This window comes from Malurus melanocephalus, unplaced genomic scaffold (assembly GCF_030028575.1).
Source record: "Malurus melanocephalus ecotype Western Australia unplaced genomic scaffold, MMel_1.1 scaffold_117, whole genome shotgun sequence".
NCBI lineage: Eukaryota > Metazoa > Chordata > Aves > Passeriformes > Maluridae > Malurus > Malurus melanocephalus.
The window spans coordinates 1,723,481-1,733,997 of NW_026623349.1; the positions used below are offsets into that span (position 1 = coordinate 1,723,481).

Genomic DNA, 10,517 nt, shown 5'->3' on the forward strand with positions numbered 1-10,517 from the left:
CATAGCATTTAATTTTTTTTAAATTTACAAGTATGCTTTGTGAAGGTTGTGATTTTGTCAATACTTTAAAAGTGAGATCAGCCTTGCATCTTCTGCAGTTAGTGTTACCATTGCCTCATTCCTGGACTGTGATTATCATCATCAATAAAAGAAATCCTTGACTGGAAACAATAATCTGCTTTTCATAGAAGAATCATAGAATTGTCAAAGTTGGAAGAAACCTTTAAGATCATCCAATTGTGCCATCCAGAATTACCACTATAACCCTTCAATCATATTATCTACCAACAGATCCAGACTCCTCTTGAACACCTCCAGAGATGGTGATTCCACCACCTCCCTGGGCAACCTATTCCAGTGCCTGACAGAGAAGAAATGGTTCCTGATATCGAATGTGAATCTCCCCCGTGTCAGCCCAAGGCCATTTCCTCCGGTCCTCTCCCTGCAGGCGTGGTAGAAGAGAGTGGCCCCAAGCTCAGTCCTCCCTCCTTTCAGGGAGCTGCAGCAGCGACAAGGTGTCCCCTGAGCCTCCTCTTCTCCAGACTAAACAAACCAAGATCCCTCAGCCATTCCTCACAAGAGATGTTCTCCAGTCCTTTCATGAGCCTTGCTGCCCTTCTCTGGACCCTCCAGCACCTTTTTAAAGTGAGAGCCCAGAACTGAGCACAGGATTCGAGGTGTGGCCTCAGCAGCGCCGAATACAGAGGGACAATCCCTGCCCTGGTCCTGCTGGCAGCATTGTCGCTGACACAGGCCAGGATGCCACTGGCTTCTTGGCCACCTGGGCACAGTGTTGGCTCTGTTGGCTCATAGTGAGCCAGCTTCAGCCAGCACCCCCAAGTCCCTTTCTGGCAAACAGCTCTCCAGACACTCCTCCCCCAGCCTGTGGCGCTGTGTGGGGTGCCTGTGACCCCAGTGCAGGACTGAGCACTTTGCCTTATTGAGCCTCATKCAGCTGTCCTAAGCTCATTGGTTGAGTCTTTCCAATTCTCTCCATACTGTGTTTTTTGCCCCTATAGCAACCTAGAAGAAAATTCAAACCTACCAAGTATGCAAACAAAAAGAAGTTGTTTAACATGTAAGGGCCATCTATACCAGCTAAATTAACTGTACTGYGTATCTCTGATCTTTGCACAAGGAATTAAGCAAAGAAAACAAAGTCACGTTTCAGGGAGATACTCAWTTAGCTACTAAGAGGCACCAAGACCAGAATGTCTCCCAGATCCAATCTCTACCTACAGATAAAGGTGCTCAGTAGGGCTGAAAATGAGATGCTCTCAGTCAATTGTATTGGCATTCCTACTGCTTTTTTGATATCCACAGAATTGAGGCAAATTTTCTATGCCACAATAACTCTGTGAGAACTCTCCTGGTAACTCAGGAAATACTCTTATCCTGAAAGGCCTCTAATCTGTAACTCTTTCTATGAATATCTTTCAGTTCTTCCAGCTCAGCTCACCTTTCTTGTTTATGATGTATTACCAATTCAGATGGTATTTGTGAAGCCTGCATTTTGCCCTTTTGTGTATTAGCACAGCTTTGCTGAAATCAATGTTAGTTTTGTCTATGAAAACAATGTAACAGTCAGATGTTTTGGTATTCACCTGTCACAAAGCAGTTGTTCTCATTTTATATAGTTTCATTTGGTCAAACATGTTATGTTCTTCCACCATCTGCACTTCCACTACAGTAGAACTATTTTAAAGCCAGTATTAACTGTGACTTGTGTTAGTTTGAAACCTGTGATACAGTCTACATAACTTACAGCTTACATAAGCAACACAGATACCAAAAGAAGCAGGTGATCCATAAGCAGATGACAAGAAAAGCTCCMATTTTCCCAAGCTTACAAACAGTATCTGTAGAAAGGTAGTACAGCCTACTGTAAGTGATGCGACAGGGAATGTGGTGATGCTAACCAGAAGATGATTACATATTGAGGGGTCAGTGACCCACATCACAGCCAACCTGAGCAGGCGCAGGTCTGTGCTGTGCACAGCCAGTGTGGCCTTCAGGYTGTGCAAATCTCTTGGTGGTGGGACAAGCTCAGGCAGCACACAATGTTGGAGGAGACAGCAGGCACCTGCCACTCACACCAGAGCTTATGCCACTTGCATGGCCTTGTCTGTATCTAAAAGTGTTAGTTCTAATAATTAGTGTTTTAAACAGTATTTTAGATTCTTCCTACTGAGATCATATATACTAGCACTTCTGTGCAGCAACAGACGACTTTACCCTGCGCAGACACGTACAGCTCCCCATGGAACCAGAGGGTTCTGCTGAGGGTGTTGGCTCATGTCCCCACAAAGCCATCCTCAAGGACACTGGAAAGGTTACAGCAACCATGAGGTACCTGACYAGTTGTGAAAGGCAAGTGCCACACCCATCTTCAGGGAGCAGGATCCAGGGAATTATCAACTGGACAGTCTGACTTCAGTCCCAGAGGTTAAAGCAAATCCTCCTTGAATCCATACCTAGGCACATGAAGGTGTGGGTACTTTGAAACAGTCAGCACAGGCCTATCAATGTCAAGTCAGGTCTGCCCAACCTCATTCCCTATGGGAAGAGGTTTCTGGTTGTGTAATTAAGRGGCAAGTGGTAGAAAAGAGAGGGGAAAGAAAAGGAAAGAAATCAACAAGTGATAGCGAACCAGTACTGCATGAGTTGGACATATGAACTGGGAGAAACGTCCTTAAGCTTGACTAAGACAAATGCAAATTCCTTCATCCTAGCAGAAATAACTCCATGCAATAGTATGGGGTGAGAACCAATGGGCTAGGAAGCTTTAGAGTAAGAGTCATGGGCACTTGCGGGCAGCTTGAAGTCAGCAGTGTGACCTTGTGGTGGCAATGACCATCAGAGCCAGGAAGCCGATCCAAGATGGCAAGCTGCCTTCTGTTTTTAGCGCTTGTGTGACTGCATGTGGAGTGTTGTGTCCTATTTGGAGTTCCCTAGCACAAGRAAGCCACTGACACAATGAAGCAGGCGACCAGCACACACTGCCAAGGTGGTCAGGGACATGAAGCACATGCCATGCTTCATGGAAGGCATAAGAGAACCAGGTTTGTTGAGCCTTAAGAATCAGAAGCTGGACAAATTCTAACAGCAACACACTGCAATTTCACCCTGTTAGAAAGCCCCGTACAACTAGGAGAAAAATCCTTAAGGAAAAGAAGGATTAAAAGTGACAGACCAACACAAAAATACATTGCATATACGTTTGGATGAGCAGCTGATTTGTAAGAAACTTTTGCCTCTTCTATTTAATCAGTTTACCCTTAGTATCTCATTTGCTGCCATTACCATTGGTATTCTGTTTCTTCTAGGACCATAATACAAAGGAATTGGCTCTGAAATGAGGTGTTACATCCTTTCTTCCCTTTCATCTCAGATAAATACATTTAATTTTCCTTGCCACCAGATAATTCAGAAACACTGTACTATAAATCATTCTTTCCTCCCAATATTATCTTTTCATTCAAAACAGAAATGTTTGACATCATTACAGCAAGACATTTAGAAACAGGTGTTTGTATTTAGAACCAAATTTTATGTTTACTGTTCCATCCAATAGTGTTCCACTACTGTGATAATTTCTGCTTTTGATAGGACCTGAAACACATAAGGCTTGCAATGTGAAGTCACATTACTGASCAGTCCAGAATACCTGTTAGGAAACCCATTCACACTCTCCACCAATATGTTGAAAATATATTACATCAACTAGCTGTTGCTTCCCTAGAACACTGCCTGCATTCAACAAGATGGAAGTTGCTGGGTTTTAATAACATGCATATTTGTGGCCAAACTAATATCCAGTAGGATTAGACTAGTCCTCAAGCTATTCTTGCCAGCCTACTTTGTTTGGAAACCTGCCATATTTCTTSGACTAGCCACTCCCTTGTTCTACAGTTTGAGAGTGAATACCTTGAAAATAATTAGGGCACAGCAAAGTTTCCGAGACCCTTCTTTTTTTCTACTAGCTTGCCTTAGCAACAGAGCTTTTAAAGGAGATATTCTGATGCCAGGTACCTGGCACTGCCATAGCACATTTATTGGTTTCATTTTCTTTAGCAACCATAAGAAAGGCAAGAACAAACTTTCATTGTTAAGAGTGACAGCCACTTTCCTATGTGGTAGGTTTCATGTATTGAAGCTGAATTAGTTGGAAGTTTTCACTGTGACCAGAAACAAAAAAGCACTTTTTTTTCCCATTAAAAGGAAAACATTCCTGAAGAACACAAATTCTGAAACTGCAGTCAGATACACTGAAAGCGCAGAAGTCTATTTAGCATCTGACACAAAGATAACAAGAAGTTAATTTGCAATGTAGTGTAGAAAAAAGATAATTTCTAACATAGTGTAGAAAAAAGATAATTTCTCAAGAGCAAAAGCTGCTTCTGCCAGAAGGCTGCAAGTAACTTGTGAGAGCAGCTGCCATGACAATTGCCTTCAGGTGCTGGTACAGGAATTCTTTTGCGTGGTCCAGAAATGCAGCCATACCTCTGCTGGGTTGCAGCCTGAGYTCTGAATTCAACCTGTAAGAACAGTGGTTACCTGAAGGGCTCTGACACACACYACTACCTGGCACAGTGAGGCAATATATGCATGCAATACATACACACAGAAYCACAACATTAAGACTGCTATGAGACAAGTTGAATTTGAGAGCAAATAAAACKGATAAGGCAGGAACCAATGACTGGTACACACAGCCACATAAACCATTTTCTGTTCAACATCAGCTCTTAAGTAATCGTGCTTTCTCAAYATCAATATCACTTTTCATGTTGGAAAAACTATGCAATATTTCTCATTAATTCAAAAAGCTTGAACACAATCTGGAAACCTTATACACTAGAAAACTGCACTGAAATATCTGCAGAGCAGTCAAGCTGWAAACAGCTTTATTGAGATTTTCTTGCTTGCACTGGACCACAGGCATGAGAGTGGCCTTCCAGGAAGAACATGTTGAAAATTAAGACAAGGACAATAGGGGAGAGGATGAGGAAGGGAGAGAGGAAGAGAACAGGAGACAAGCAATTATTATAGCAGAGATGGCTAAACCTTAACACAAATACAAAAAAAGGATGGGCAGGTAYTACTTCATCATCTAAACCAAACACACGTAATTGGATTTTGCAGTTTGAATAACATTCTTCTTGCTTTGCACTGGCAGAATAAAWTCCGTGGATTATTCATGCCATTTGAACTTTAAGGACTCCTATCCTTTTACATGTTAAGGCAAAAACATCAAAGGAAGTTTCCTAACTCATTATAGGAGAAATATTTCCATAAAACTGCACTAAAAGTTTACAGTCAGCTCTATTAACTTATGCAAGGATTACATGMAATGAAGCTTGGTCAGTTTCCTACTAACAAGCAATTTTTTCTGAAATTGTAACTAAAGATCCAGCAATGCAGGTTCCAGACAYGCTAAAGCTTTTCCTGTTAAGGTTGTAAAGGATATGCAATTCCCCAAAACCTCAGAAAATAAACCCAAAGGTAACTCACAGGGTTATAATTTGCTCAGGTCCTCTACACARTGGGAAAGGTAAATCCCTCTCCTGGCCACAGAGTTTACATTTTTTGCAAACACTACCAGCACTGGGCAGACTGCTCCTGTCATTGGTTCCCCTACTCCTGCCATAATTTTAATTCTTCGAAATTCCCAGGAAAATAACCCAACTCAAACCAACCAACCAAAGGGAAAAATAAGAAAAAAAAACCCAACCAAAACAACAACACCAACAACAAAAAATACCAGAGAGAAGGGGAAAGGATAGGAAGAAGAAATAAGAACAAAAAACTTAATCAGATAATTTCTCATACTCTATACACTCAACAAGATACATATTTTCTTTCAAAGTGACTAAGGACCTTCCACTAAAATTTAAATGAAAACTGTTTTTATTTTAAATCAAGACAGAAATATTTGAAAGYGTATTTCAATATTGTCATAAGAAACAGCCCAGTTTTGCAATCTCCTTGTYTCACTTTTGCATTCTAATTCCTAATAAAAGGCACACCACTTAAAATTTAACATTCAACAGTTGCTCAGGGGAAATCTGACTTAAATGGTTTCTAATATATAGTCTGCAAGTCTGCAAATGTTATTTATTCAAACGTTTCTTCAATTGTTCCAGATGCTCAACATTGGCATCCTGAAGAGTTAATACAGTAGCTTTAGATTGACATGGGTTAAACTCAATAGTCATCAAACAACAGAGATCTATCAGTTGTTTTTGACATKTCTCTAATCCATCCTTAAGTTTTAGACGTAAAGCTGGATCCTTTTTCATCCTATTCATTTCGGGCACTGAAAAGCCGATCAAACTTGTTAGAACATCATCAGAAAAATCTACTTCAAGATATGCAGAACCATCAGAAATTTTTGCCTTTATGCCCCAGGAGCCATCGTTGTTTGTGAGGTTTCCAGTGAGAGTAACAATAAAACATTTAACTTTCAGAATTGTAACAGTTTCTGGTTTTTTTGCAAGAAGAAGGGAAATATATGTGAAAGGTGGAGAATGTAAATCTAAATGTGCCTCTACTGCTTTACAAGGAAAGATCTGTGAATCATGTTTCTGCTGATCTCCTTCAGGATCCATTCTGGGGGAAAACACAGGATCATCATTTAATACCCTGCTGTCAGAAGTGTGCTGGTATCTACATCTGCTTTCATCTTGGTCTGTATAATTCTGCCCTTCCTCAGGAGGATTTTCCAAAGAAAAATCTGATGAATTGCAGGTCCGCTGTAATCCCTTGTGCTGCAAAACGTTATTCACGCTATTTCCATCTTCATCAAATATTGGTATTTCCAAGTYCTTTTCCTTGCTGGCAGTTTCCCTGAGCTTATCTCTTTCACTCACATCATCTTCTTCAACAGTGCCATTTAAAGATGAATTGCAGGAGCTTCTAGATGTATGTGGAAGTCTGCCACTAATTAAATCCATGTTCCTGTTCATGACCACTGGTGGCACTTCTTCCATCTCTCTTTGCATCTCTTCTTCCAGCAGCAAGTCATCTTCTAAAGGAAAGTCATTTAAAAAGCCATCAGCATATTCTGTGGGAGGTGAAACTTGTTCATCTGAGTGAGGCAAAGGACTTTCAGATTTCTGCAGCAAAACATTTCTATKATGCGCAGTCAGTGAACCTGAGGCTGTACTAAAATTGTTGCTTCTACTACAGTATCCACTTTCTAAAGATGCCCTGTCATTTAAAGAAAATTCATTATTTTCATCAAGGCTGGCTAAAAGCTCTTCATCCGAAGGGCCAAGAGTTTGTTCTAGCTCATCCACAGGCCTTGAAACAATCTGTTCATGTCCAGCTTGTGCAACAGGATTAGGGTTTTCAGTTTCTCCAATCAATCTAGCAAGGACCCTTTCTTGACAATAATCCTCAAGAAGAGCATCAACTTCACCCCCCAACAGTTTCACATTTTCTGGTTTAAGCAGGAGAACTCCAAGACGATATGCAATATTGCCCTGTACAGTTATTTTTGTTCCAGGAGGAAGATTACTGCAAAGAACAGGTACTGGCTGATATTCCATGCCCTGAATTTGATGTATTCCATCAGTTAGTTGTAGCATCAGCATTCGAGTAGGCTTTGCTTCCCAGGGCTTCTGAAATGTCTGAGTACTGGCTGTTACTTCTTCATTTACAGTGCTTTTCCCTCTTAGCTTCTGCAACTGAGAATATGCTGGCTGGCTAACATCAACCAGTGAATCAATCTGTATGGAGTAGAAGCCTGATAACTCTCCTTTGGGAGTATCTAAGATGCAGTTAGGCAAAATGGGATATTCCAAGTCTCTCAGATCAGTAAGAAGCCATTGCTCAAATACCTGCTTGTTAATCTGAGCTTGATTTAAGTTACTACCACTATTTTCTTCCTGGATCCAGTTAATACATGCTTCCAGCCATGTCAAAGGAACTTTGACGTGCCATTTGGATGAAAGCCAGGTTTCCACTCTTGCTGCAATGCTAGATGTAGACATTTTCTTTTATGGTAAGAGACTGAATTCCCTAAAATAGGATTTAAAAAGACACATTTAATCTTCTGATAAAAACTGAAATTATGAAAAGTTTCAAGATCACATTGTATTAAAAAAATTAAAACCATTACATCTACCGACAGTAAAATCCACAAGCACTTTTAACATTTAACATCTCAATCAACATAAAAGGTATGTGCAACTATCAGCACAAAAGGTATGTGCAAAATATATGAAAAGTATGGAGACTTAAACAAGCAACCATGCTGATTTAATTAGAAATATATAACTGAAATTCTTTTCTTATGAATGGAAAGTGAAKGGAAAAAAAACCCAAACCAAAACAGCAGTAGGTTTTTAAATGTATTTCCTTTTTTTTATGGTGCTCTTTCTGTGTGTGCTGCTGTTAACATTCTGTTTACTTCAGAAATTGACCTAAAATGTTATTCTCCCACTTCACCAGCACTGTTATGAACAGAAGTAAGGACTGAATGAGCCAAGCTGTGGTCTATCAACACTCCTGTCAGAGGGGTGACTTTCAGCCTGACTGAAAGCTTTGTACCTGACACCAGAAAGCTGAAACATTGTTAYCTAGAACGCAGGGCAACAGCGCCAAGTCTTGGCAGCTATCACCTCAGGGACATCAGTGCCTAACTTCTTGTTAGTTTAGGAAGTAGCTGTACAGAGCAGCTGCAGAACAAGCACAGAACAGAACAATTTCAGTTGGAAGGACCTTTGAATGATCATCTAGTCCATCCAATGACCAATTCAGGGCTGACCAAAAATAAAAACGTATTACTAAACATATTGTTCAGGTGCATCTTCAATGCTAACAGTTTTAGGGCATCAGCCACCTCTAAGCTTGTTCCAAGGTTTGGTCATGCTCTTAGAATCAGAATAATTTGGAAAAGACTTAAAAGATCATTGAGCCCAACCTTGACTGAACACCACCATCTCATCTAGACCATAGCACCAAGTGCCCAGTCACTTATTAACAGTTCCAGGGATGGTAACTCCATTACCTCCCTGGGCAGCCTGTTCAATGCTTAAACACATTTTTTCTGTGAAAAAATTCCTGATGTCCAACCTGATTCTCCTTTGGTACACCTTTGAAACTGTACTCTCAGAGACTGCCCCCACCTGGCGACAACTTCATTTCACACAACTGGGGAGAGCGATAAGGTCTCTCCCCAGCCTCCGCTTCTTCGGCCCTGCTCCCTCAGCCACCCCTCATATCACTTACCCTCTAGAGCTTTCATCACCTTTGTTGTCTTTGGTAAAATTTTTCCTATTGTTAAGCCCAGACCTCCCCTAATACAGTTTTGAACCATTCCCACATCTTTTGTTGCTGAATCCCAGAAAGAGACCTGCACTTCCCTCTCCAGGTCCCCTCCTCAGGAATCTTTGAACATTGAGGTGTCCCCTCAGCCTCCTCCTCTCCAAACTGGACAAACCCAGAGCCCTCAGCCGCTCCTCACAGGAGCTCCTTCCAGCCCTTCCAGCAGCTCTGTTCCCCTCCTCTGGACACATTCAGGGACCTTCATACCCTTCCCAAACTGTGGGGCCCAGCCCAGCACACAGGACTCGGGGTGAGGCCGCCCCAGGACTGAATCCAGCGGGATGATCCCATTTTTTGTGGGGCTGGTGCTGCTGTGTCTGATGCAGCCCGGGGTGGGGTTTGCCCTCCTGGCTGCCCGGGCACACAGCGCTGACCCACACTGAGCTGCTGCCCCCAGCACCCCCAGATCCCTTTCTGCAGGGCTGCTCTCCACACAYTCCTCTCCCAGMTGATACTTGTGCCCWSCTTTRCTGCACTCCACGGGCAAAMTTTGKTATTAGTTGTTAAATTTCATGCCACTGATAACGACGCAGTGCTCCACTGTATCCAGACCCTCTGCAAGGCTCTTGTSCAGAAGAGTCAGCAGCACATCCGTTTGGTATTGCTAACACACTTGCTAATGCTGCATCCAACTCCTGCACCCATATCACTAATACAGACGTTCAAAAGATATTAGGCTGCCTCACTGTTCATGGATCATGTTTAATACCTTAGAAAGGGCGACCGAGGAGCTCAATCTCTCTACAGAACACAACGAAAACAAAATCTACCGTAAGCATATTTAAGAAACACCAGGTGTGGGTTTTGTCGGGGACTTTTTTTTGCCATTATAACTTTCAGAACTAACAAAAAAACAACCTGCCTCCAAGCTCTCCCCAGAAAATCCAACGCTGGGAAGATATCGCGTAGTTACTTAATCCATGAAAAGCGTCAGCTTTCGGGCAACGGAGGTGAAGGTGGTGAGGGCTAGAAGGAAGCAGWGGCGAGAGGAGGAGGAAGATGAGGGGCCGAGAGCCTCAACTCACCGGCTGAGCCGCGATCCCGGCACGGCGGCCCCGGCTCCCGGCCCGACCGAGGGGGCACGGCGCGAGCCTGCTCCCCGCGAAACCGCCGCGCGCGCCACCAGCCAATGGGAGGCGCATGCCGAATCATCGCGAGAGTCTCGCGGCAGCCRGCGGCGGGCG

The 10,517-nt window shown here is 42.6% G+C and overlaps 1 protein-coding gene across 3 annotated transcripts; it reads right to left on the minus strand.

Annotated features, from left to right (window-relative positions):
* Positions 1–784: 784 nt before the first annotated feature.
* Positions 785–10,481, minus strand: RMI1 (RecQ mediated genome instability 1). Of its 3 annotated transcripts, none has more exons than XM_057370016.1 (2): positions 10,359–10,481; positions 785–8,025 (listed from the first exon to the last, which is right to left on the minus strand). In XM_057370016.1, the coding sequence occupies exon 2, from the start codon at positions 7,995–7,997 to the stop codon at positions 6,114–6,116; it is 1,884 nt and encodes a 627-aa protein (XP_057225999.1). In that variant the 5' UTR covers positions 7,998–8,025; positions 10,359–10,481; the 3' UTR covers positions 785–6,113. The 3 variants fall into 3 exon arrangements, with proteins under 3 accessions (XP_057225999.1, XP_057226000.1, XP_057226001.1); XM_057370017.1 differs by having other exon boundaries at positions 10,196–10,481; XM_057370018.1 differs by having other exon boundaries at positions 10,192–10,481.
* Positions 10,482–10,517: the final 36 nt, after the last annotated feature.